This window comes from Festucalex cinctus, chromosome 5, assembly GCF_051991245.1.
Source record: "Festucalex cinctus isolate MCC-2025b chromosome 5, RoL_Fcin_1.0, whole genome shotgun sequence".
Classification (NCBI taxonomy): domain Eukaryota; kingdom Metazoa; phylum Chordata; class Actinopteri; order Syngnathiformes; family Syngnathidae; genus Festucalex; species Festucalex cinctus.
The window spans coordinates 31,246,945-31,272,714 of NC_135415.1; the positions used below are offsets into that span (position 1 = coordinate 31,246,945).

The 25,770-nt window shown below is 40.7% G+C and overlaps 1 protein-coding gene across 1 annotated transcript; it reads left to right on the forward strand.

Annotated features, from left to right (window-relative positions):
- The first annotated feature begins 11,813 nt into the window (after positions 1-11,813).
- angptl2b (angiopoietin-like 2b) lies at positions 11,814-20,062 on the forward strand. Its single transcript, XM_077522089.1, has 5 exons — positions 11,814-12,256; positions 14,893-15,778; positions 17,908-18,101; positions 18,791-19,061; positions 19,129-20,062. Exons 2-5 carry the CDS (start codon positions 14,917-14,919, stop codon positions 19,326-19,328), a joined length of 1,527 nt encoding a protein of 508 aa, XP_077378215.1. The 5' UTR covers positions 11,814-12,256; positions 14,893-14,916; the 3' UTR covers positions 19,329-20,062.
- The last annotated feature ends 5,708 nt before the right edge of the window (positions 20,063-25,770 follow it).

Here is a 25,770-nt window from a genome sequence, read left to right on the forward strand (position 1 = left end):
TAGGGGATTTTCATTTTCAACCTGGATAGATTTTTATTTTTTGTTTTATAAAAAGTATTTACGTTACAAGAAGTCAAGAGAGACTGCCTATTTTGTTTTTCATAAAAAAAAACTTTATTTTCATGTTAAAAATGCACTTTCAATAAAGTATTTGGAACTCCGTTTCTACTGCATTATTTTTATGTTGAGATGGTGTTATCGGCAGCTGCTGAAAGTAACTAAAAAAGTAACTTTTAATCTAACTTAGTTACTTTTAAAATCAAGTAATCAGTAACGCAATTTAGTTACTTTTAAAACCAAGTAATCAGTAAAGTAACTAAGTTACTTTTTCAAGGTAACTGTGGCAACACTGCTCAATTGTGACTGCACAAACAAGTTGCCAGGTAGTCCAATCTTAATCAGCTCGTCTTACTACAGTCTTACTACAATCAATTTAAAAAAAAAAGATTTTCGGTTTAATCAACAGACAATTCTAATTTAACATAATTTTTTATTCATTGCTACTCAATGTGATTGCCAAAAAAAAGAGACAAAAACAAACAAAAAAAAAACATCCCAATACATTCAAAGACATTATGGATCCCCTATTTAATTTTTTGTACATGTTTTGTTTCTGTAGTCACGTGCCCCTATACTTTTGCTCACAAAGTGTAAGAATAGAAGCACATGGTGGCATTCAATATATTACAATTAAGGCCATTGACAGCCCCCATAGGGTCTTTTTTTTTTTTTTTTTTTTTTTTTTTTTAAATCAGTGACAGGAACTCACAGAATAATTGCAGGCTGACATCAGCGGATACTCACTGGATGTAATTGCAACCTCACACCATTAGCTCAAGACAAAAGAATGAAACCTCTTGGAAAAACAAAAAAATGACCCAAACACGTTCTACAACTTAGTACTCACAAAGTGACATGTTTTAACACAGGCAGCAAAAGACATGCAACAACATGAGAAATGTTGTTCTGGTTAGCATTATCATCGGCGCGTCATTCGTCAGACGTTGACGTCTTTTGGAGTCAATGTAGCCAGGATGCTCTGATTCTGAATATGAATGGTTCCACCCTGGAACCGCTCGCAGTTGTGGCTGATGTCCAGGCAGACATGACCCCCAGCACTGCAAGCTCCTGGAATGGGCTGGTAGGCTACTGAGTGTTTGTTTGACTGCCATCCATCACATCCTGTTGAGGCATGGCTACAATAACGTCTCTCTGGCTTTCCTCTCGGCGCTCAAAATACGGTGCTTCTTGAAATCCAATCCAGGCTACCACTTAAATTTAGCTTGCCCTCTACTCTTTAAAACATAGACTGGGCTAACAAATGGGCATAAACTTGGGAGACAGAACAATGCATGACTACCGTATACTATCCACAATAACTCACTGACGAAGATGACCTCAGGTCTATACTACAACTACTACAACTGGTTTATGTATGTGCCTCTAACCATACATTAATACTAATAACAGCTTAATTTGATTAGCTCAACTAAACATGTTTGGTCAAAGATGACATATCATGTTTGAGTTGTTCACGAATAAAGGTTAGCTGAAATGACACTGTTAAATGTCTAGTCAATAGAAATGGCAGTGGGAATGTCTTTCAGACATACAAGAGATGCAATCTCACGCTCTGTTACAACAGCGGATATGCGACAGATGCCATATATGGACCATTATGAATGCATGTACCAGAGTATCATCAAAACATTGCATAGAACTTTGGACAAAATTAACACCAATGTTCAAAGCTAGCCATGACTGAATGTTAAGTCTCATATAATAGACATATGGTGACGGTAATATTTATATTTCGCCACCATTGCATCACCTCATCTTATGGCAACGTATGAGCGTTGTATGTATGTGTAGCATGTTTTTTACAGAAAGGTTCATGAAAACCCGCAAGAACAACTATTCAATTAAAAAAAGGTAAAAATATACTTCAAAACATAGAAATGTAAAATGCTTGAAAAAAGGCAACAAGCTAAAAGCAAGTAAGAGGGCAGTAGCCACCAGCTAACTTTTTTCCCACAAATAAAATACTGATAGCTAAGTGCAAAAAAAAGGGCTTTATAAATGAAAATGGCATTAACAAACCATGGCTTACTCGAATAAATGAAATTATTATGCATGGAAAGTAGGTAACTCTTTACCAGAATTAAAAAATAATAATAATTAAAACTCAAAGTACAGTATATGTTTAAGATAATTTTACGGATTAATGGTTTAAAACAAAAAATGTATTTGAATGTACAATTCAATTCTAGGTAAGAGCAACATGTGTTTTCCACAAAACAAAGTTTGACCTCGAACCAAATGTGAAATCCTCTGATGTCATTTGACTTTTCTTTGAGGGCCATTCCTCAAATAATGATGTCATCAGGGACCACAGGCCTGGAAAGCTATAAAGTCAGTCTCACTTGTGGCTTTTCCATCAGCTCTCTGGCCGAATTGTTTTGGGGGGGGGGGGTTATGGGTTATATAACCCCACCCCCCACCGTGTACAAGTGTTAAGCCTGGTTTATACTTGTGCGTTTGCTCTTGCGTTAATGACCGGCAGAGATCACATGATCTAGGCGCGCCATGGATTTTAAGTGCCACGTACGCTTGCTTGTGATTGGTCCGTTCGATGGTGTACTCAGCTTTTTTTTTTCTTCTTTCTTTTTCTCTCTCCCTCTCCCGTGTTTGTCGGCGCAGATCCACTTCCTGCCCCGGAGACCATGGCTGTACGTGTAGATATGTGCGTGTGACAAGAGGAGGAAAAACAAACAAACAAACAAACAAAAAAAAACTGTGTTCGCTAAGCATGTTGTGTTTTACGGTGATGAACCTACTCTCCCCTCCGGCTTTGTTTCGTGTTCCTGAATTGAATTGAACTTCCTGAATTTGTCATAAAATGCAGCGGAACCTCCACTCTGTGGCGTCCCAGCCTTTGCGACACCCCGACTTGGCAACTTGGAGTGAAACTACAGCAGACGCCGATTTGTATTGTGACGTGTAATGCGCACAAGTATGAAGGCAAACGCACGAGCGGAGCGGAGCGGAAGTATAACGAGGCCTTTAGGTAGGGGGGGGTTGAACTTGTATTAGGCTAAACTCTTACAATATTACAATCAATATGGAGCAATTCAAAGCTTGTATATTGTTATAGTAAGCTATAAGTGCAGTAAACGGCTTAGGGCCAGTGCAAGGCTAGCGTGAGGCGGGGCCTAAATGGGAACAACACCCAAAAAAGTACACTTGGAGAGGCGAGCACCAATTGGCCTGAAAACGAATGACCCGGTTGCAAGGAATTGCAGAGTTGAAATGACTTTGGTCATCAGTTAATATGGCATGACTCCTTCTTGCGACTGGCTTCAAGTTAGATCATGCAGAAGCTCAAAAATGGTATCGCTCCGTATATGACGATAATTCTTCTTCTAATTTTTCTGGCATTTTATTTTACATGTGCATTATTGTGTCACAAGCGTTGGATTAAACCCGTCACTCCAGGCCGGAATCACTTGAATGATGAAATCAAGACTTCGCCTTGAACATGACACCACTTAAAATAAAGTTGAATTTAAGTGGTGACATAACAGCCGCTACCACCCAAGATTGACATCATCTGGGCATCGTGAGTGGACAGACCGAAGAGAGTAATACAGTCATGTCTGTCTGGAGTGCTTCGGTCTTTTAAAGGAAATGTTCCGCCTCGCCAGTGGAAACAGCTGGCAAAATACTGGTGAAATTGTCAAGACTAAACATTGGCTCTAAAGTACATGGAAGTTATGACATTCAAATATTAGGTAACTGTGGCTCACACTTTGGATGAAAAATCTTGAATTATGGTTCTATCAATTTGCTATCATTGGACGTGAGGGGTAGCATTTAATTATCGTTGGGGTAAAAGGTCACCTTGTTCCCATAGTTGTGTAAATGTAATAAACTAATACACTCTTGTCTTCCTTTCTACAAGAGGAGCAGTAATCAAGTTTGGCCTCTCTCACGCAATAACGGAAGAGAGAGTTTGCGCATGATTAAGAATCGTACTGAGGCAGTGAGTTAACGAGAAAGCTTTTCAGGTTATGCCATTCAAAATGCTAACTTTAGCACGCCAGAACAGTGAACACAAAACATGGGAGTAAACTGTATTCCTTTGTGGGAACTGCTAATTTATAAGTATGTATTTTGTATAAACTGTTCCAAAGTAAATCTGCCTGCCAGGTTTAGGTAAACGTGGCTGCCAGATAAATATCATTATGTAGTATTGTCACTGTATGTACCAAGTCCTCGCCCGTGACATCTGACATGTACAAAGTAGGGGTGTCGGGCCATTCAATTTTTTTTTAATTGTAATTAATCACATGACTGTCGATTGTAAATTGCCTATTAGTGTCAATGTGAACGGGAACGGTTTTCTGTGTCTATAAAGTGTCGGTTCTGTGATTGAGAGGTGATCAGTACACCTCTCGCCCAAATTATGCCTCACCTTCCTCTGAAACTGAACAAGAATAAGTGGTACTGAAAATGGGACGGATGGAACCCATAATTTGCACGTTTTTCAGTTGGGTTTAATGCTTTCACCAGAGAAACACAATCCAAGGCTCATGTCTTTCGAAATCGTGTCTACAACACGAAGGTCGAAGGAGTCAAAGAATTGAGTTACACGTCCATAAATATTTCCCAGGTACTTCTCCAAAGTAAACACAGACAAATGGTGTCCATATTGAAAGTGCAGGTCTGGCTTTCTGTTGTAGTCTCTGACCTTATAGCGCAAAAAAGTCTGCCGTGCCGTCGACGCTCAGCCAGATTACGAGAATCCAATCGGGCTCTGACAGCCGCCAGCGCTGAGAGGATACCAAGTGCACGCACGTGTTTGTTCAAAAGTGTGGAGCTATTAAGCTTGTCTACTTGTCTGATGTGGTCCAGGAAATTCCTCACAGCTTCGCGTAAGCCTTGTTAAGGATGTGCCAGTACATTTTCTGTAGCCATTTTCCTCCACACTAAGAGACGTGTGAGAGAAGGAACTCGTGAAATCGAAGATGTTACTCAAATAATCACGCCACTCTACTTTGTTCTCATTTAACATATATCACTTCAAAGAGTGTAAATGATTGAGTAATTAGTCTCGTGAAATGGGATCTTTACCGTGAAAAATGTCAACTAAATGTCTCGGAAATCTCGTTTCTGTTCCAAAATGAATGTCAAACGTATTAGCTCATGTGCAGTGGAAAATCCAATTCCCTTTTGTGACTTTGCGGCGACTCGGGTTTTCTTCTGTGAAATTGGGATCTGTCTTTCGAGTAAGAGCTTTGATCTGGAAAATATTACTGCGGGTGGAAGAACATGGGAAACAATAACAGTAGAAATTAAGACCCCTTTTCCATCCTCTGGGCTCACATGATTCGATGATATGCTCAAGTCTGCAGCTTTTCATGCGCCACATTGACTGACTTGGTCCTCATCTTTTACGACCTCATCGTGTAAAGTGAAATTGGATCAATATTGCTTTGGATGTGTCAAAGAGCACAAATCCCTCAGGTGAAATATTTGATGAAATATTTGACTTCACACTTGAGTTGGTCGCAGCTTCAGCTTGATTCCAAGATGAACGCTTCATTGACATTGAGCTGTCAGGGTTCCTTTATACAGGTAGATGACCTGATGTCACTGGAGCTTTGCCTCCTTTATGGATGGCGTGTTTAGTCAAGGACTTCCTCTTCACACATGGGGAAGTCATCAAAACGTGAAGACTAATGAGGCATGTTGGCCTCCTTCAAAGCAAAATCTTCACCTCTGTTTAAGACATTGAGAGAGTCAAAGGTTTCCGGCAGCTGATTGACTACTGTTTTCACAGAGGAAACCATAACTAATCATCGCTTAAGTTTGTTGCCCAACAAAAATCACCAAAGGGCCAATAAAGTGTAAATCTAAACTCCACTCTTACCGCTGAGGCAAAAACCTCAGTAGAGAATAGATTTTAAATATAAGAATAATTAGTGGTTCTGTATTTCATGTAACAGATACAAAAAAAAGTATTTCCATTGGATCGTTTGCACGTTTGTGGTTAATTTATCATTTTAAGTGGAGAATTCATGACTTGCAACACTCCATCATGATCATGCAAGTTAAATCATCTTCAGAGGCTTCTGGGGAGAGTGGGGGATCTCTGGGATCTCTGGCGCTCCCTGTGGCCATGGGCTGTCATCCCTCTCAGTGGGGTATTTTTCCTCACGTGGTTCCTCTGTGCCCCACCATGTCCTTTTTAACCAGAGTTCTTTATGTTGTGAGGGAACAGGTTTTGCTTCTGTCGTACCCTGGAAGTATTAATTGCACAGCACTTTGAGTTGCATTTTGATGTAGGAAAAGTGCTATATAAATACGTTATAGCACAACACTGGTGTAGATTTTGAATTTTAGATTTGGAAAAAAACTCAACAAAAATATAAACACAACACTTTTGGTTTTGCTACCTTTTTTTTTTATGAGACGAACTATTCACGCAGTCTCAGGTATGGGTTTACTGATTCCGCTAAAAAATGTGAACTAAAATTGTCTGTTTCTTGGTTTAACGTAAATTTTCTGCCAAAAGAAACGGCTGAGAAAGTAAGCGTATAAAATACAGAGCACTCTGTTTGTCTGGCAAACTTAACCAAGCTGAGTTTCGCTGCCAGTCAAATTCCATCACTCTGTTAAATCTGCAAATATTGTGTGATGATGTGTTATTTTCCATGTGTTTGCATTCAGCTCATCAGCCATCATGATGGTAAAATAGGTCAATAAAAAAGCAACATCAAGCTTTCAAGTAATGAAAAAGAGGCAGAAATGCTTTCTGAAAGAGAAATTTGTAGTTTCCTCAGTAAAGGTTGCTGAAACGTGAATTTACGGACTTGTATTTAAAAAAGAACAAGAAATGGGAGACTTTTAGTTTACTACTGCGGCAGTGAACAGCAAAAAAAAACAAACAGTTTATAACATTTAAATAGTTTAGTAACTCACTGGAGCAAATTCAGATGATCCCTAAATCTCAAATCAAGCTCAGATGCATGTGCTTGCTCTAACCATCAGTATGTGACTAAGAATGAGGTCAAGTTAGGTCATATTATTTTTACAGGTGGACCTCACGGATGGGCTGTCTCTCTGAAAACAAAACTCGGACACGTCAAAACGGGTCAAACACGCATACTTGCGCGGACATCAAGTCATCAAAGTATGCTTGTATGCGTAAGAAGTGAGTAAGCTGTAAAGGACAGCAGACGAGAGTAATATGTTTCAATTTGTGGCAACAGAGTCAAATTGTAACCTATGCAGCAGGCTCAAGCAAATCCATGCGGTTCGGTTTGGTGAGACAGCGGTGGACACACTTGACTGAATTTGGTCACATAAACTGGAGCGAGGACTCCCTGGGAGGTTTCAGGTCAATCCCTTTCACTTGGAAACAGGCTCATTAAATGTATTAAAAGAAAAAAAGAGGAGTAAAATTGAAAACAAATGGGAATTTATTATCGCTAATAAAGTGTAGCAATAAAAATTATGTAACGTGAACATTGTTCCAATTACAGCAAACAGATTGTGGTGTAAGTACAGAAATCTCCCACATGTGCATTTAGATATGTATGAAATGACTTGTAGCATTAATGAGGGCAAGCAGGATTGAAAATGGATCATTTTAAGGCTTCATGATGGCTGTGACGATTTCTACTTGAACGACATTATTGAAGGTTGGATTGAGCTTGGGTTTCCGTGTATCGTTCCATAAACAAAAGAGAAATGAGCAATCGTCTACCTTGGGGCGGCCATTGTAGTCATTCTCCAGGATGTTCACTCCACAGGACATCGGCCATTAAAGTTAGCAGACCTGAAACCAAATACACAAACACGTAATGCGTCTTCGGTTCAGTCGCTGCAAAAGAATGACTATTTCCTACTTCTTCATTTCTTGCTTAAAAAAAACGACGTAATCTGTTTACAGAACATGTGAAATGGCCAAATGGTTCCAAATGTGACGTGTTGATCTTTCAGTGCTACAAAGATGACAATTACCATATTTACCGCTCGGTATAATGCACAATTTTAAAAGTCAGATTGGCTTGTGGGGACTTTGTTTTTAAGACAAGAACTGGTCATCAGGCAGGAAAATAGGTCAAATATGCAGCTGACATAATCCACAACGACAGTCATAAACTTCATGGACAGAGTTTTTGGAAAACTGAACTTTACTGCTTGCGCTTCCCGCGGTGATTCAGTCATATTTTATTACGGAGCTGAAAGTTTTTTAACAGCCATACTGAAATGGCACATGATATTTTCAAGTTGCACGACTTTTGATCCCGATTATGTAGATCCCAAACAACAGTCATCATCATTTGAGTGTGTTGTTGATTCTTCCCAAATGATTTAAGCCTATGCAGAGCGTGATTTAGAGGCTTTATGATAAACAGCAGGAAAACTCTAAAAGGGTTATCTTAACAATTAAAGATTGGTCATACAGGTGGATCAATATTCTTTATACTTTTTGCGGCATCACATGGTGCTCACTAATGACGTCTCCACAAAATCCTTCCTGCTTTCTCACACGTTCCATATTTCTTGGTCGCATTGGTGCTTTCTACGAAGGTTGCAATGGGGCTGACAGTCCCCGTATTTGCACTCACATCATAAATCTTCCATTTCTCCAACCATTGGAGTGGTCCTGCAGGTCCTGCCATCAGACAGTCAGCTTGACACAGCAAGGCCACGGAATATGAAGTCAACTTTTTTTCCATACCATAACGCAGGGGAAATATTTCATAGTTTCTGAGCGCTATCGGACAGCACGAATGCTTGAGAACGTTTCACCCTCTGAATTTGCATTTGAATGTTGAGGAGTGCAATTCGGGGAGCTGAAATAAAACAAAACAAAAAAACATTGAAATTAATGCAGGGATCAAATTTTGGCTCACATCATAGCAATATCTCAATATCACAAACATTTGCTTACATTTACAAAATGCCAAAGTGATGACACTTTTGCCTGTTGCCACATCATCCCTTTCATTTTAAAGCACTTATGTGCGTATATATACACACATGTACAATTGCTTACATTCTTCCACTTGCTCAAATTTAGGGATGGAAAGAATATTAATCGTAGCATCAACACCGTGGCTTTGGATAAGAACCAATATGTCAATCACGCAAAAAGAATTGAGAAGAAAGTCCATTTTCCAGCCTGTGAAGAAGAAGGAACATTTCACATTCAGCTGCAGTCGTCAACTAAATGGAAAGAGCCAGAGAGCAGCATGAACGGAATAATCCAAGTTGAGGATAGGACATGCTGCATCACAAGGGAGATGATCTCTGCTTTGATCCAACTTCTCTTGAGGGATCAACTTCGAGGATGTTACGGAATAAATATGCCCCCGTCTTCATGGAAGAGGATCTTCTGCCAGGAAATTTGACGCAGCGAGCCAGTTGTGCATTTTCATTGTGTCATCGGGGAAACATAATGACTTCCCTTAGTTTTACAAGGAAATAGAATAAAAATCTGCGGCTTGAATATTAAACTAAATGTAAAATGTTTATGATTAAAGTCTACGGCCGTTTGCTGTAGTAATCACAATTAACGGCACTGAAATTCAAAGTCATTGTTGTTAAAGTCATGTATCTTTTTTCATCCTTAACATATTTCACCAAAAAATACGCAACAAGTATTGCTTTGATTAAAATACCACATGAATGCAATTTTGGAAGAACTGTCGCCAATATCGAAAGATCAAGGCTTAAAGAGAACCGTACAGCTTAAACCAAAACAAATGGAAAATTGTGATGATGTGAATGAAAATTCTTAATTACATAAAAAAATGGGAGTTCAAGTCTTTATTAGATTCCAGATGATTCAAGTGTTTGTTTGTTTGTTTTTTTACAGACTCATCGACATCTTGTTTGGCGTTTTTACACACTGCTACTTAAACGTACTAAAACATATCGCCAAGCTTATTATTTTACACAATGTTGAGATAATCACTTGAACGATTACCAAAATGTGTCACTTGTTTGCAATGGATGGGTGATTTGCAGCCAAACATTTCGGTCCACGAGATGAGTTCATGGAAAAGAATAAACAAAACAAAAAAAAACAAAAAATCATGTGGCAATAATATGTCGAAGATGTCACGGAATCACCGTAAAATGCAACAAAAACGTGGTGGCAACTTCAAGATGTTTTGTCACATGGAAGAGAGAATGGAGAAAAAAAAGTGATGTACAATCAACCCCTCTTTAACGCAGGGAATTGCATTCTGGACCCACCCAAGAAAAGTGAAAATCTATGATAAAGAGACTGACTCAAACATACTTCAAATGATTAAAAACACGCTTAAAAAAAAAAAAAAAAAAAAAAAGTATTATTTTAGCGCTTATTCTCAGTCTCACCCAGTGTGCTTTTTTTTTGGTTTTGTTATTTATTTCACCTAAAATGGCTCTTTTGAAAGGAAAGGTTGATATGTCCCCTGATCTAGACACTATTAAAATGTACAGCTGCTATGCTTTGCTAATGCCCATTTTGGCAAAGACAATGTAGTTCAGTTAAAAAACAAAACAAAAAACGACAGCAATTATGAGTTTGTGACATTTTGGCAGCGGTGGCTGGTCAATATAAGGGAAAAGTTGCTACCCCACCATATTACTTTTCTCGAGACATGGCAAACAGTTAAATGAAACAAATCGTAATATTAATATTAGCCCTAGCTCTTTAATTGCAATAGCTAGGGCCAGGGTAGGATACTACATTGCTATTCTTGAACTCTATGCATACAGCACATTAGCATTGGCGTGAAGTCTCATTGTTTGCTAGCTTGATCTTATGCTGACTCAGTCATATTCTTGCAATCTGCAGTCGAGCAGACGTCACCCGTCGCTGTTGTTCAGGCTTATAAAACATGATGGTAGATAGATAAGAGGAAAACAAAGGTCACCTGTCGTAATGTCTCTGTGTGACATATGCAGTATACTGTACAATATTCAAAATGCTCTGATTGTTGATGTGAAAGGCACAAAGGAAAAACATCTGAAAAAGTCCCCAGTGCCGAAGCAATGATAACATTATTGGCAGCCTGAGTAAAATCTTCATAACTTTGATTGAAGATGGAAGAAAAACACAACATAACAGACAACATCCAAGGAAACAGCATCGAAAGCCAAGTTGCAGCTTGCAAAATTCATCAAACTTTGGCATGATTTGACCACACGAACGACGACATGTCATCTTTTCTGCACCAGCACACGGACGGACCCAAAGTCAGTACAGCTTTTGCCTCTGACGTAATGCCGTCGCTATCTTGTGCTATGACGTCTTTTGCCCTCCTGAGATTCAAGAGCCTTCTCATATTTCACCTTCAGACTATTGACCGGGGTGAACAGCCTTTGACCCGGACTTGGTCCCAGTCGAACACCTGGATCGACTTCCGACCCTGACAGCCTCTTTTGCGTCTCTTTTGGCGCGGGTGCTCATGAGCAGCTCATTAGCATCTGATCAGTGAAACGCACAACTGTTGCCCAGCACCGGAGGTGCCATGCAGTCCCAGACCGAAATAGAGCTGATGAACCACTGATCAGTGGGCAGGGCAGATGGTTGGAAATTTGAGTGGTCGGCATGTGTGTGTGCGTGCGTGCGTGCGTGAGCAATATCTTTTGTGCCATGGGGAGGGAGGAGGGGTGGAGTACATGCAGTAAGAATGTGGTCAAAATGAGAGAAGGGGAGGCTCGACGCTCAATTTGTCTGCTTGCTGAAACTCTGTTTTCAAGTTTTCGTCAGTTGGGAGCACCAAGAAGAGAGAGAGAGAGAGAGAGAGAGGCACAGCTGAGAGAGACAGCCTCTTCCAGCTCTGAGGCGCAAGTGATGGATTCAGATCACCACAAAGTGACAACCCTCTTCTAAAGTGACAAAGGCAGCGCACGACCTTCCCTGGACTCAAAGGCTAGCTAAAGTCTTAAGACTCTTGCAACATTTTTTTTTTTTTTTTTTTGGGGACAGTTCGGAAGTCAACCTTGTGCTGGGCACATGACAATCTTTTTTTTGTTGTTGATTCAATTCTAAGCTTGAAAGCCCTTTTAGCTGTCCTCTGCTGGAATGGACTCGGCTGACAAGAGCGAGTAAGCTGACGGGGACGAATCGCAGGAGAACGAAGGCATCTGACTTGGGATGACTTTCTATCAAGAGGAACTACAATTGGCCCAGCCACGCGAGCAAGACAACTGAGGGAGTCTCATCAATAACGCTTCGCTTTTTCTTGTAAGCTTTGACTTTGTTTTGATAAATGAATTCACAAAAATACCAAACAACTTGTTGGTCATCTGCATTGATAAACTGTCCAGGTTTGAAACGAAGGAAGAAGTGAAGTGAACTCAAAACGTCATTCATTTCTGAAGCAAAAAGATGCTCTTTGATGATGTCTGACCTGTCAGTTGACCAACCGATTTGCTTGCGAGGGTTAATTTAGCGCAGGGGGATGATGGAGAGCAGGCTCGCTCTCAAGGCGAAGTGCCTCCTCACAAAAATGCTCTCACCAAGTGAAAGCAAATGATTTAGAAGTGTGATGCTCTATTACACACGTGTACAGCTGTACATTCAAAATATTTGTGTTTCTATTGACTCTATTTTCCAACCAATTGAAAAGCTTCTATCCAGCGGTGCACATTCAGGATGTCCCCCTGGAGCTCAAGAGGATATGGAGGCAGGATCTTGAATCCTGTCTTTGTTTGTGTTGCCAGGGTAATGTTTGGAACAACAGGCTTTGAGGTAGAACTTCTCAAAACAGTTCAGGAGACCCCCAACTCCCAAATTAACTCAGATGACCTCAGGCACAGTACGAATGAGGCAACAAGAGAAGTCCCAGTACAATTTAACTGTGCAGGTTGATGACGCTCATCATGCTCCAAATATGTTTGTGGAGAGTTTAACAAGCAACGGGGAAAAAGTGAGCTCACTGTTAAACTAAAGTGGCGATAATCACCTTAAACATGCCCACACTTTTTTTTTTGGAAGGAAGGGGAGCTTTTTCACAATTACTGTGTGTCATGCAGGAGACAAGCATTACTCGACACAGAATTGATGCCAGTTCCTGATGCATGTTCCTGTAAAATGAACGCTTCATTTCAGCGAGTGAAAAATAAGCGCGTCTGTGTGGTTTTGTTACAAAGAAAGTAGAAGGAACGAACCGGTTGTGGCAGTATGTTGCTTAGGTGTGTCACGGACGAATGATGTTGCGGTCCTGCATCGACAAGGTTTCGGTCTCTCTCCATGTGTGCATGGCCACTCGCGCTAATGAGGTGACTAAGAATGCGAGGAATGCCGCGCTCAAGCTGAAATGAGAGCGACGAGGGAGAGAAACTTCAGCCAGCCAGTCAGGGAGAAGTCGCCCGGCTTCCAATTAATGTCGTACGAGCTTTAAGAAACGCGGCAGCGGTCAGAGCTACACTGACCTAACTGCTGCACTCTCCTATTACGCCTGATTTAACATTGAGTGGAATTACCCAAGGGGGAGCTGCCAATCAAAGAAGGACAGAGAAGTTTTCCACTGCACTTCTGCCATTCATCTTTGCATCCTTGGCTGTGTGGAAGTATACTGCAGGGGCCATTCTAGGGTTCCAGCTGTGGTTCTTAACCTTGTTGGTGGTGCTGAACTCACCACTTTCCAAACCCTTCTTTTTAATTGAAAAATATTTGTATTTTTATTTTTTTTAATTCAAGATATAGACATAGGGTTTACTGGTGAACAAAATGAACAGGGAGAGGACCGTATTTTCCGCATTACAAGACGCACCTTCAATGAATGACATATTTTCAAACTTTTTCCATATAACGTCGCTAAAGTAGAGGCTGGGGTTATGTTATGCATCCATTAGATGGTGCTGCGCTCAAGGGAATGTCAACAAAACAGTCAGATAGGGTAAAATATTAGTATTAGCTAGTGATCCAAGATGGCGGGATCTTCTGCGCATGCGCATCACCGATCGTGGCAGCGAGACCCGTTTGCGGCTCAATATTGATCCATATATAAGGCGCACTGGACAGAACAGTTTGAATCAAGTGGTCTGAACATACTTTGATTAACTCTCTGCAGAGTTGGATTAACGCTAAATAATTCAACAACTCCAACACTGACTTTCATTTCGATCAGGCATACAGTGTTAAAAAATACAATAAAAAATACACTTTGGGGTTTGGAACTCAGAAACATTTAACACCAAAGTTTTAACACTCAAATGTAAATAAAAGTATATAAAAGTCTTATATTCCCAAACCACCAAATGTAGAACTTTGGACTGAAAAAGAAATGTCTGGCAAAGAAGACCCACCTAAAAATGTAATAAATCCCCAACAGTATAATACATTATCAGTAAAAATACTATTACAATATCATTCAGAATGTTTTGTTACATTTTTGATCGAGTTGAGTGCAAACTGTATTCGACTTTCAGGACTTTCTTACATTGTATGCTAGCTCCATCGTGCAATATGATGTGTTGAGTAAATTCAATTATGTGTATTAAACTACTGGTATACATGCATATTCATGTGAACGTGAAATTATAGAGAGAGTGATTGATTAATGCCGAAAGACAATTGGTGGACATCCTACTCTAATTTCAGTCAGTCTGCAGTACGAAGGACATTGCTAATAATGTGTACAGTAGAATCTAATAGAGTTAAATAGGAAAAAGTGAGTGGTTAATGGAAAAGGAAATTTGGTAGATCTCAGTCAGCAGTGAAGAACTCGTCATCTAATCCAAGAGGCTTAAAAAAAACAAAGAAAGCGTTGAGGAGGCTTAAAAGAAGTGAAATGAGGCGCATCGAGTGAAACAGATCTTTTGTGAGCTCACTCTGGATTGAAATCACACTCTTCCTTTTCTTCCTCGTTTCCTCAGGCCTGGTGAGTTGGACGCAGTCTCATGGATACCCCTTCAATGGTCCTTCTGGGGCTCCTTCTTGTTTATGGGCTCGTCCGTCCGATTGAGGGGAGTGTCTCAGACGGCCACGCTTTTACGGGGACTCAAGAATTTGAGAGTAGTGACGATGGTCTGGAGAGAGAATTTCTCTACGCTGGGAGAAGCAAACGTGCTCCCGCTGAGCAGACGCAGGACAAATGCTCGTACACTTTCATCGTGCCACAGCAAAAAGTGACAGGCGCCATCTGCGTCAACTCCAAGGAGCCGGAGGCCATGCTGGAGAATCGGGTCAATAAGCAGGAGTTAGAGCTGCTCAATGTGGAGCTACAGAAACAGAAAAGACAGATCGAGACTCTACAACAGTTGGTGGAAGTCGACGGGGGCATTGTGAATGAGGTCAAGCTTCTGAGGAAAGAAAGCCGAAACATGAATTCCAGAGTTACGCAATTGTACATGCAACTCCTCCATGAGATCATCAGGAAGAGAGACAATGCCCTTGAATTAGCTCAGGTGGAGAACAGAATACTGAACCAAACATCAGAGATGCAACAACTTAGCAGCCGCTACAAAGACTTGGAGCACAAGTACCAGCACTTGGCCGCTTTGGCCACCAACCAGTCAACTCTGATTGCCCTGCTGGAGGAGCAGTGCCAGGGTCGACCTCCTCTCCGACACGTCCCCGTGACACAGCCGCGGGCTCAGCCACCTCGACCGTCGCCGCCTCTGAACAAGCCTTACCAGCCAGCCGTTCTTCCTCGTGGTAACAAGCCACTCAGCAACGAGATACAGAATGATCAGAAGTCGCTGCCGCCTCCAACTATGCCTACCGTCGTACACGTTCCATCCTCCACTGACAAACCCTCTGGTAAGTCGCATGGATAAAAGCTAGTTTTATAAGCAAACATTTTATTTTATTTTTTTACAAATCCTGAAAAGTGTGCCAATTTCACCTCATCAAAACACACAGAATAGCAAAACTGAGAATGAAAGATTTTTAAGATTTTCCAATCCAACCTCCAACTTCCTGTGGTACTTACGCCGCAGGAGCTAGCAAGCAACGAGCGTCGGCTGGCTACTAGTGCGCTTAAACACGTTATAGAGTCGCTCTGATGTTGGTAATCATCCCCTCTTTGGCCACGAATAATTTCTCACAAGAATCGTTCTCACAAAGGGATGGCGAGACAAGTCGAAGAAGCCATGCTAATTGCTAAGCTAACCTAAGATTGACACATCGAGCACGTTTAACACTGGAATTTGGGTTTTAAGTACAGTATATGTCTAGACCCGCGTTCAAGCGGAGAACATCCAACTTTGATCAGTAAAATAGCAGACAAATTTATAGGAAGTGTCTGTAGACTCGTGAGGGGGAAAAAAAAATAAATAAATCAACTCGCTGAACAGAACTGGAAACCGGTCATGAATTCATCTCATTTACGGTGTATGTGAGCCAGGAGGCGTGGCCTATAAGGTTTGTGCCCATCTTCATTGAATTTTAAAACAAAGCATGGGCCATTTTCCACTTTACTCAGTGATCCATGGGTAGAGCAGTGGCGCGGTTCCAAAGCTTGCAAGAGTCAATTTCTCCAGTACGTCCTTGTTCTGTCATTGTTACAGTCCAAATTGCTCAAAACGGAATTATCCTTTTTAAGAATGTTTTTGCAGGATTGATTAAACTCCATCCATCCATCCTCTGAACCACTTGCTGCTCACAAGGGTCACGGGGATGCTGGAGCCTATCCCAGCTGGCTATAGGCACTAGGCGGGGCACACCTGAACTGGTTGCGAGCCAATCGCAGATTTTGATCCAATCCTTGCTATGAAATGAAGGGGTCATGCAGGGGTCACCAACCTTTTTGACACTGACTGAGAGCTACTTCTTGGGAACTGATAATTGTTTGATGCACACTTTTTAAATTTGACCAAATTACATTGAATTATTAATCTTTCATTACATGTATCTCGGTGAAAACACAGAACATAGTAATGATTTCCTACAATTACAGCAATTTAAGTGCTTCCGAAAAGTCAAACATTAAAAGTCAACCTTTGAAATGTTACATTCTTTTTTGCTGAAATCATTGATAGTTTCGCAACGAGCTACGAGTACCAGAGAAAGCCAAAACAGACCACTGAAGGCAATGATGTCATTTGTTCCACTTGCACCAGGCAAGAATCAAATCATGTTTCCCCCAAAGAACTTGGACTTTTCAAGTATAAAAGGATCGTCTGTTGCCTTTTAACAGCTCTTACAAAAACATTCTTGAAAGTAAATGAATGGCATATGAAATATAACGTATCAACAGATTATGTAGCCAGTTTTCTGCATTTAAAAAACTACATAGCGTACATTTGTGATGTCATCTTAGCAGGATTAATGCAGATCGAACAATTCATTACGTCTTTGATGGCATGTTGGATTGTCTTCCAAAATGTTGCATGTATACACGCCTCCTTATATGCTGTCAATGACATATTTGGGCACTTTATGGCGCCAGATGGCACACAGCACAAGTGCTTAAAACACTTTCACACTCAATTGGTGGAGCCTGTTCCACTGTTATACAATTGTGTCCATGCTAAACAAGTCCACAAATGAAGTGCGTGGTAATAATAGGGTCCATACAAGAGTTGATTTAAAGAAAAAAAAAAAAATAAGAAGCTAATCTTCATACCAGGGTAATACAAATTGCTGCACTGGCAGGAAGTAATAACTACTTGCTACTGTTTCATCATTGCACTGTCAGGGTTCCCTTTGCCCTCATGCCAGTGTTTCCTTTGGCTCCGCAACCGGCAACCATTTCCCTTATAAGAAGAGAAGCCAAAGTCAATTTTACTGTTAAAATGAGAAGCACGTTGTTGAGGGATGGGATTCCCTTTGTCAGAATCCAAAATCTATTTGTGGTTTCTTTGGAGATGCTGTTCCACTAAACGCGATGACAGCGCTTTTCTGGAGCAAATATTACCTGCTTGACAACATGCCATGTTTGGATCCAGGTCCATTTCGAGACTGCCTGCAGGCTCTGGAAGAGGGCCACAGCAACAGCGGCATGTACTTGTTAAAACCGGAGACCGCCAACCGTCTGATGCAGGTGTGGTGTGACCAGAGACATGACCCGGGCGGCTGGACCGTAATCCAGAGAAGAGTGGACGGCTCCGTCAACTTCTTCAGGAACTGGGAGACCTACAAGGTGCCACCACCACCTCACACCAAATTAAAGCACGAGAGCAACTGGTGGCTAACCAGACGTCAACAAATCATGAATGGAGGATTATTTCACTCATGTAGCACACATGACTCATTGATCCCGTCTACATCTGCTGGCCTTTGTGAATTTGCCTCACATTTACTCTCACAAATCAAAATCTTACAATATCTGACCGGTGGTTGTGTAAGATTGCTAGACTTTGGAATTCCCTGAGAGGAAATCATTTGTATTTCTTTTTTAAGAGCAGGAAGCTTTTGTTTACCAGCAAATCACAAGGTTCGAATTAAACCGTAGCAAAGGGCAGAAGCACATCTTTCCGAGAGCAAATATTTTGACCTCCCGAGATCCGAAATTGCATTCATGTGCTCATCAGAACGAGTGTTGTGTGATTCAGAGCATGTGTCGAGCAGGGGAGCTTCACCAACAAAACGCAAAGCTTTGTTTTGAGTAACAAAACAACATGACAAACGCTTACTGAACTCTCAACGCGAGTCAAACATGACTCATACGCTCCACTTACAACAAACGGTCACTTGAGATAAACAACTTCATCATTAGCTTTCGAAAACAACCGAGCCTGAAATAATCACTTTGATAGATGAGTTGTTTAGAGTTTCCAAACGGAGAATTTCATAATCACGCTCGTGTCTTCCTACTTGTGCACTCGGCAGCAAGGGTTCGGAAATATCGATGGCGAGTACTGGCTGGGCCTGGAAAACATCTACTGGCTGACTAACCAGGGAACCTACAAGCTGCTGGTCACTCTGGAGGACTGGTCTGGCAGGAAGGTGTTTGCCGAGTACGCCAGCTTCAGAGTGGAAGCCGAGGCGGACTTCTATAAGCTACGGGTGGGCCGTTACCACGGCAATGCCGGCGACTCCCTCACCTGGCACAACGGCAAACAGTTCACAACACTGGATAGAGACCATGACGCATATACAGGTACAAACGATTGGAGAAAGAACTCAATTTGAAGACGTGCTCTGTTAATTGCCGACAATCTCTCCAGGTAATTGCGCCCACTACCAGAAGGGAGGCTGGTGGTACAACTCGTGCGCCCATTCCAATTTGAACGGCGTTTGGTACAGAGGGGGCCACTACCGGAGCCGCTACCAAGATGGAGTCTACTGGGCAGAGTTCAGAGGAGGAGCTTATTCACTCAAGAGAGTGACCATGATGATCCGTCCAAACGCAAACACTTTCCACTAATTGAAAAAAAAAAAAAAAATAAAAAAAAATGCTGCATTTCCCTGTAACAAAACACAAAAGTTGAAAAGATGCTATCCCATTTTATCGTATTGGTACGTTGCTCAGGTACATTATTGCATAGTGCAGCATGAACTGTTGCCGCTTATTTGCACCCCCTGTGGAGAGAAGAACTTTTCAGAAGACATGCTGCATTTACATCATGCTCACAAACGGCTGAAAACGTTAACAAGCGACATACTGTAACGAGTCTCCAGTTCACTGCGTTAATCACAACACAAAGAATCGGGATTGGAAATTACATTGAAAAAGGAATCACTTCCGTTGAGTCGATTTAAAACAGAAAGGTCGTTTCTACAGACAGTATATCCAGTTGCTAAGCAGTATTCAGACACAGGAAATGTATCCCATGACTATTTTAGTTCCAAATAGAAGTTTATAATTCATCAGTGCAGTGACATTTTTTTTCTACTTGGTGTATCTGCCAAAGTCAAAATATGGTGTAAAAATATTGCAAATTTCATGTTCCCTGATGTTTGATTTTGTGACATAAAGAATGTTGTGTTGACTTTTTAATTTTAATTCCGTTTGAAACTGTTATCCATCAATTTGCTTGTATGAACCAAGCATTGTACTTACTGTATAAATCGAGAGGTTTGTTGATGTTAATGGAAAACAATGTGTTTGTACATAAGATATTTGTAATATAATGTAGTAAAACCATTTATGGTATGAAAAAAAATGCAATAAAATCTGTACAGAGAGTTCTTATTTCACAAAAAAAAATTGATAGAATCATATGAAGAACCCAACATGAATCCACCCTATGATTATCTTTTCAAGACATCCTGATTTGTGGGCTCAAGGAAAGATTTACGAGGGGGAAGATGAAGTTGATAGAATGTTCTGCTGTGAGCTTCCCTCATCACAACATGACGATTCTCACAGGAATGAATTTGAGTATACAAACAAAGTGCTCCCACTCAAGGATTATTGTTTGATTGCAGAACATTTTGATGACCTTTTCATATTACAGAGTTACAATAAAATCTGCAATCATTATAATGGCAAGTGTTTATATGTAAATAGTAAACACTCCTAGAGTGATTATTTTGTTTACAGACTGTGAGCTAATCATAATTTATAGTAGTTTGAGGCTTTTAATGATGCTAAACTGCATACAAGAAAATTGTGTCTTTTAAAACATAATTACCACAGTAAAACACACCGGCCATTTTAAATGACAAAAATGATTGCATCTTTAGGATTGAATGACTTTCCCATCATTAATTAATTAGTCAGCTTTAAGAATTCCTGGCAACACAAAATCGAGCTCCACAGTAACGATTCAGCAGACGAGAAAAATGAGTAATGAAATGTGACAGACTTGGCAGCTGTTGAAGTGATGCATCGAGCAGACGCGTTCGCTGTCAGCAAAACCTTCCTTCGCTTTTACCAAAAGTGTCGATGAGTTTTCCAAAGACAGCTGGAAGATGGAGCCATCATGACTTCTCAGTGATGAACAAAAACCCCATCGTGTCATACTCGGATGCCAGACGGAAAACAATTGAGGATGAATGACAAGTTTACAGACAATTTCAGTTGACTCAACTGAGCTACACTTACTTGCGCTATTTCAACCAATTTCTCCGTATAAAACCTAACATACCATGTTGGCGAGTTCTCGGGGTGACGAAAGGTTGTGGTACGTTACAATTCCCTGTTGTAATATTTTAGCGAGAGGCGCTCCACTGGCTGCTGGAAGTGACAAAGAATCCGTCATCCAAATGGTATTTGAGGCTTCTGATTGGAGACAGACAATTATAAGACCTCTGGTCAGCAACACGAATAAGTCAAGAATCCAAAAAGGCTCCGAATGTTCCTAGTCACCAACAGTTACTCACAACTTGAAAGCAGTTAGCTTCACCCGATTTGCGGTTACTCAAGGAGAATGTTTCATCGTCTCCATAAACAGAAACAACATGTTGCGTGTCTGACGGCTCTGACGAGTCTGACGACTCACCGCCATGGAAAACCTTTGGCAAGGTTGGCCGCACCTCAACCAACATGGAAAAGCAAAAGCGCTGACACAGTGCAAAGTCAGCACAAAGCCGACCGCATTTCCTGACTTGTCAAACCTGAACTTGAACATTCAAACTTCACATCTGCAATTTAAGTCCGCGTCCTCCAACGTTGTTGTAAAGCCGTTTTCCTTTGCCTTGTCGGATCGCTTTACATTCTTGCGTTTTGGTAAACCTTATCATACACACAAAAATCACAGAACAAATTGTTTTATTGACACCTTTCAAGCTCGCTACCATTGTGGGCATGAAGCTATTTGTAATTAAGAGGACGGTTTCAATTCAGCTGTGCGTGAAGGTTTGATTCTGTTGGAGGCGGGAAATACTTTACAGGCTGACGAGACTGGTTAAGGTAACGCTGTGGACGGGCGATTAGCACATCTCAGAGGTTGTGGTTCGACTCTGGGCAGTTGTGCTTCCGATGTGGAGTTTAGGAGTTTACATGGTTCTCTTGTGCTTGTGGGGATTTTTTCTGGATATTCCGGCTTCCTCCCACATACAGGAATGTCTCCGAAAATGAGAAGATTGTGGTAAAGTCCATTATTTTCTGTAATGCAATTAAATAAGCGGAAATGCCATCCATTCTGGAATCATTCAAAATCAACTGGAATATTGCAAGCCTTTTATTGTTTTAATATTGCTGATTATGGCTTTTTTTTTTTTTTTTTACTTTACTTGGTCTGAGGAAATGTTCTAATATTTTGAGATAAGATATTTGGCTGAAAATGCCATAATCAGCAATATTAAGACAGTCCTGTATAGTTTCTTAACGTGGAAGTCAACCTTAAAGATTTCTTGACAATAAAATGCCACACGCAGGACGGCCGCGAGCCATTTTGGCGGCCTAAACTCGGCTTGTTAAATGTACAGTGTGAATCATTTTAGAAGAATACCATGAAGTGATACTGTGCAAGAAGACCGCGGGGAAGATGGAAAAACGGTAGTCATCGACCTTGAGCTTTCATGGCTCCTATAACCTCCAAACAAACTATTAAAAAAAAAAAAAAAAAGTATACATACATTTCAAATAACTTATAACTAATAGAAAGTACATGAACGAATGACTGGCACCACTGTGACGGCAGTAAAGTTTTTTTTTGTTTTTTTTTTACACTTTTTCTTCTGCGGAAGTCGTAAGCTTTGTGAACGTAACTTTTCATTTGTACGTTGTTGGCAAGGCCATGGATGGCATCATCACCACATCAATGCTTAACCATTACAGTCATTTTCCATTTGTGAACTTATGTGGACTGACGCTTCGGGATAGAGGCTGAAGGAAATCCCAGTTATTAATTAAGCGCAGTTCAAATAAGCAGAAGAAGAAAAAGGTCGTCCTTTCAGGCTCCTTCAGGTGTGAAGTGCTTTGACGTCTACAGCACTAAAAGTGCTGATCAAGAGGCTTTTTCCTCTCTGCCTGCGTCTCGTTTTCCATACCGATGAACCGGCGGCACAAGTTTCATTCTCGTGGCTACTGCAACGTGACAATTCAACATGATCCTGTTTATTTTATTGTCATTCTTCAATGACAAAAGCCCAACAAATGATTTGCATGAACGTTTGTCAGAGCATTGCTTTAAATGCGAGGTGGCATACATAATGCAAAACAACTTCAATAGAAAATAAATAAACACTGCATCTGAGGGAAAAAAAAGTGAAAATCATATGCTTCCTTTCATTCATAATGCATCCCTCTGCTGCTGTAAAATGATTGTGATGCATATGGGAGTTATTAAGGATGCCTGGTATTGGAAAAACAGAATAATGCGGTGAAGCGTCTCTTTGGGAGAATAGTCACTTCATTGTTCACTTCAGAATTCCACTTTCTTCCCATTTTCCAACGGTTCAGCATTTCAACCCAATTCCAACTGTGGATATGTGCAGAATTGTCTATCGGCGTACAACCTTTGACCGCCGTTTCATGCTCTGTTTGATGTTGTTCCAAAGTGTTTATATGATGTTCCCTCGAGGGAGCTTTTCCTTAGTATAGTTGTATTCTTTCAAGGGTAGGGATACTTTAATACTTACCTTAATATTTCACTCAAATTTTGACCCATTTGACCTTTAAGGGATTTTTAGAATATAGTATTGGCAAAGCTTCCTTCATCTCTAACTGGAGTCAACTGGAAAGATGGAGTGGACGTACCTGTCATGAGATAAATAATAATCGGTATTATTCAGTCACTCCAGCCAGTGTAATGGTAAATACCAAAATCAGTATTAGTATTTGACAATTTCAAAGATCATAAATATAATGAAGTGAAAAAGAAATCAAAACGGATTTACAAAAATCCGCTTCTCATGAGTGCCGCCCGCTGGCTGCTAATGTGCACTATGAAGTCCAACACATTTACAGCAGAACACCAACCGCCTCCACTCAGACCATTTTTAGTCAATGAGTCAAAATGACAGGAAACGTGGATTCGTTCCAGTACAGAACAAATAGACTCTGTTTTAATAAGGGAAAATATGAACAAGGAGAAAACTCTTACATCAGCAAAATGATTCATTTCTTGGAATTTCACTGACACTTCTTTTGTCTCAAACTCTTTGCACGGTCTCAAGCTACTTCATGTGGCGTTGTAAGAAATTTAATTGGATCATTAACTTGCATGGTTAAGATTTTGCAGATTATATCCTCGTCTAGAAATTTAAACTGCTGTACATTTGCAGTTTTAAAAGAAAGATAAAGTTTAGAGATATGAACAGGATAATTTTTCAATGCTGTTAAAAAAACAAAAAAAAACCCCAGGGTGGATTAAACATTTCTAGCTACGCAAAGATGCAAATTTGCAGCTAATAATTCAGTTTCAGGAATAAAAATAGTTTCATCCACTTGTTGCTTAGTGTCAAGGTCCAATTTGTGAAAACATCACATTAGATTCATGGTTCTTAAGTGTGGTCAGTTGACGACTGATTGTTCTTGTTGTGGTTCAGAATGTCAAGTTGGGATTCAGCTGCTGCTCAGTGGAGAGGCGGATCTATTTTAGTGGCACGCAAGGGTCACGATTTGCCTTGTGACTGTTAGCAGTTTTCAACAAGTAACTGTACATTATATCAACAATTTATAATTGCTTCATTGATTTTTAACATGTTTAACTCGTTCACTGCCATTGACGGAAAAAGACGTCAGATGATGCATTTTTTTTTGCTGGTCTGGCAATGAATGTGTTAATAAATAACTTAAAAAAAAACAAAAAAACTCAAAGTGGCCCTTGCAGCTTTCTATTTATCTGTATGTGGCCCTCAGAGGAAAAAGTTTGGACACCCCTGCTGTCGACTATGTGTGTATGCCGCTTAATCAATTTGGGGTTTTTGTCAGCTTTCGTATTATTTAGATGGAAAGAAAAATGCTGTTTGAATGAAAATTCTGAGCGATAAAATCCACATTTATTGCGGACATTCACGCTCATTGCCAATTCGATTTGACTTGGTGACAGCATTCCGGTCTTTAAAAGCACGGAAAGCTTGTCTGTCCTCCAGCAGCTCCACCAAAGCGCAAGTGCTTCGATCCGAAGCGATAGTGAGGAAGGAAGTGGAAGAATTATGAGCACTGGCTTCGTATCAGCCCGTTTTATGGCAGGATGCATTCAGGGCGTCCCAAAATGTGACACTCGCTCGTGCTGTGCAAAGAAGCGCGGTAATGTGAAGCTTCTCGTTGTAGTAGCAAAGCTGTTCAAAGCCAGACAAATGATCAGTGAGAATGCAAGAGGTCGAAGAGGTAGCGCAGAATTTGTGTTGCAAAGCCAGAAAACATCACACCAGCCGAGAGCAGTTTAACACTAAAGAGACATTCGTCAAAAAGCAAGATTAGCCCGAGTTTCCGGGCCTTACGCGGTCGTTTGTGTTCTGTTCCACTGCACAATGTCTGTCTAACATTACAGTTGCAGTATGAATCTAAATTAGGTTTTGGGAATATTTAGCAGTGAGCGATGGTTAGTTCACGCCACATGTTGACATCTATTTCACAGAGGTGCAATTATTTATCGCACCTTGGAAGAGATTTGTGCCGCAGGCTCAAGAAAACGTCAGCAGAGAACACAACTGGCCAGCTCACAGCTTCATTATTCGACATTTGGATCTTGATGGACTTATTTACGTCAAATGCACACGCAGTCGTCAATTGGGAGGCGCCCGTAGAACCGCTGTAACACAAAATAAATATGTTTCTCTGTCGTGGGATTAAGAGCAAAAATTAGTCTGAAGATTGAGTCAGAAGATTTACGTGACAAATTAATTTTATTACCACCTGAGACCAGTGCTTGCTGTTATTTTATTTTCTACTACTTGGCATCAGTTACGAATGAATGACCTACTTTCCCTCAAGTGCAGCGGTTGCAATGGAAGCTCAGAAGGTAAGCAATGCA

Bases quoted from the DNA above. Each gene is read 5' to 3' on its own strand.
- angptl2b (XM_077522089.1), top strand. From the start codon at position 14,917: ATGGATACCCCTTCAATGGTCCTTCTGGGGCTCCTTCTTGTTTATGGG. The intron at 18,102-18,790 runs GTGCCACCACCA...TGCACTCGGCAG, and splicing joins GGAACTGGGAGACCTACAAG to CAAGGGTTCGGAAATATCGA. The intron at 19,062-19,128 runs GTACAAACGATT...CAATCTCTCCAG, and splicing joins AGACCATGACGCATATACAG to GTAATTGCGCCCACTACCAG.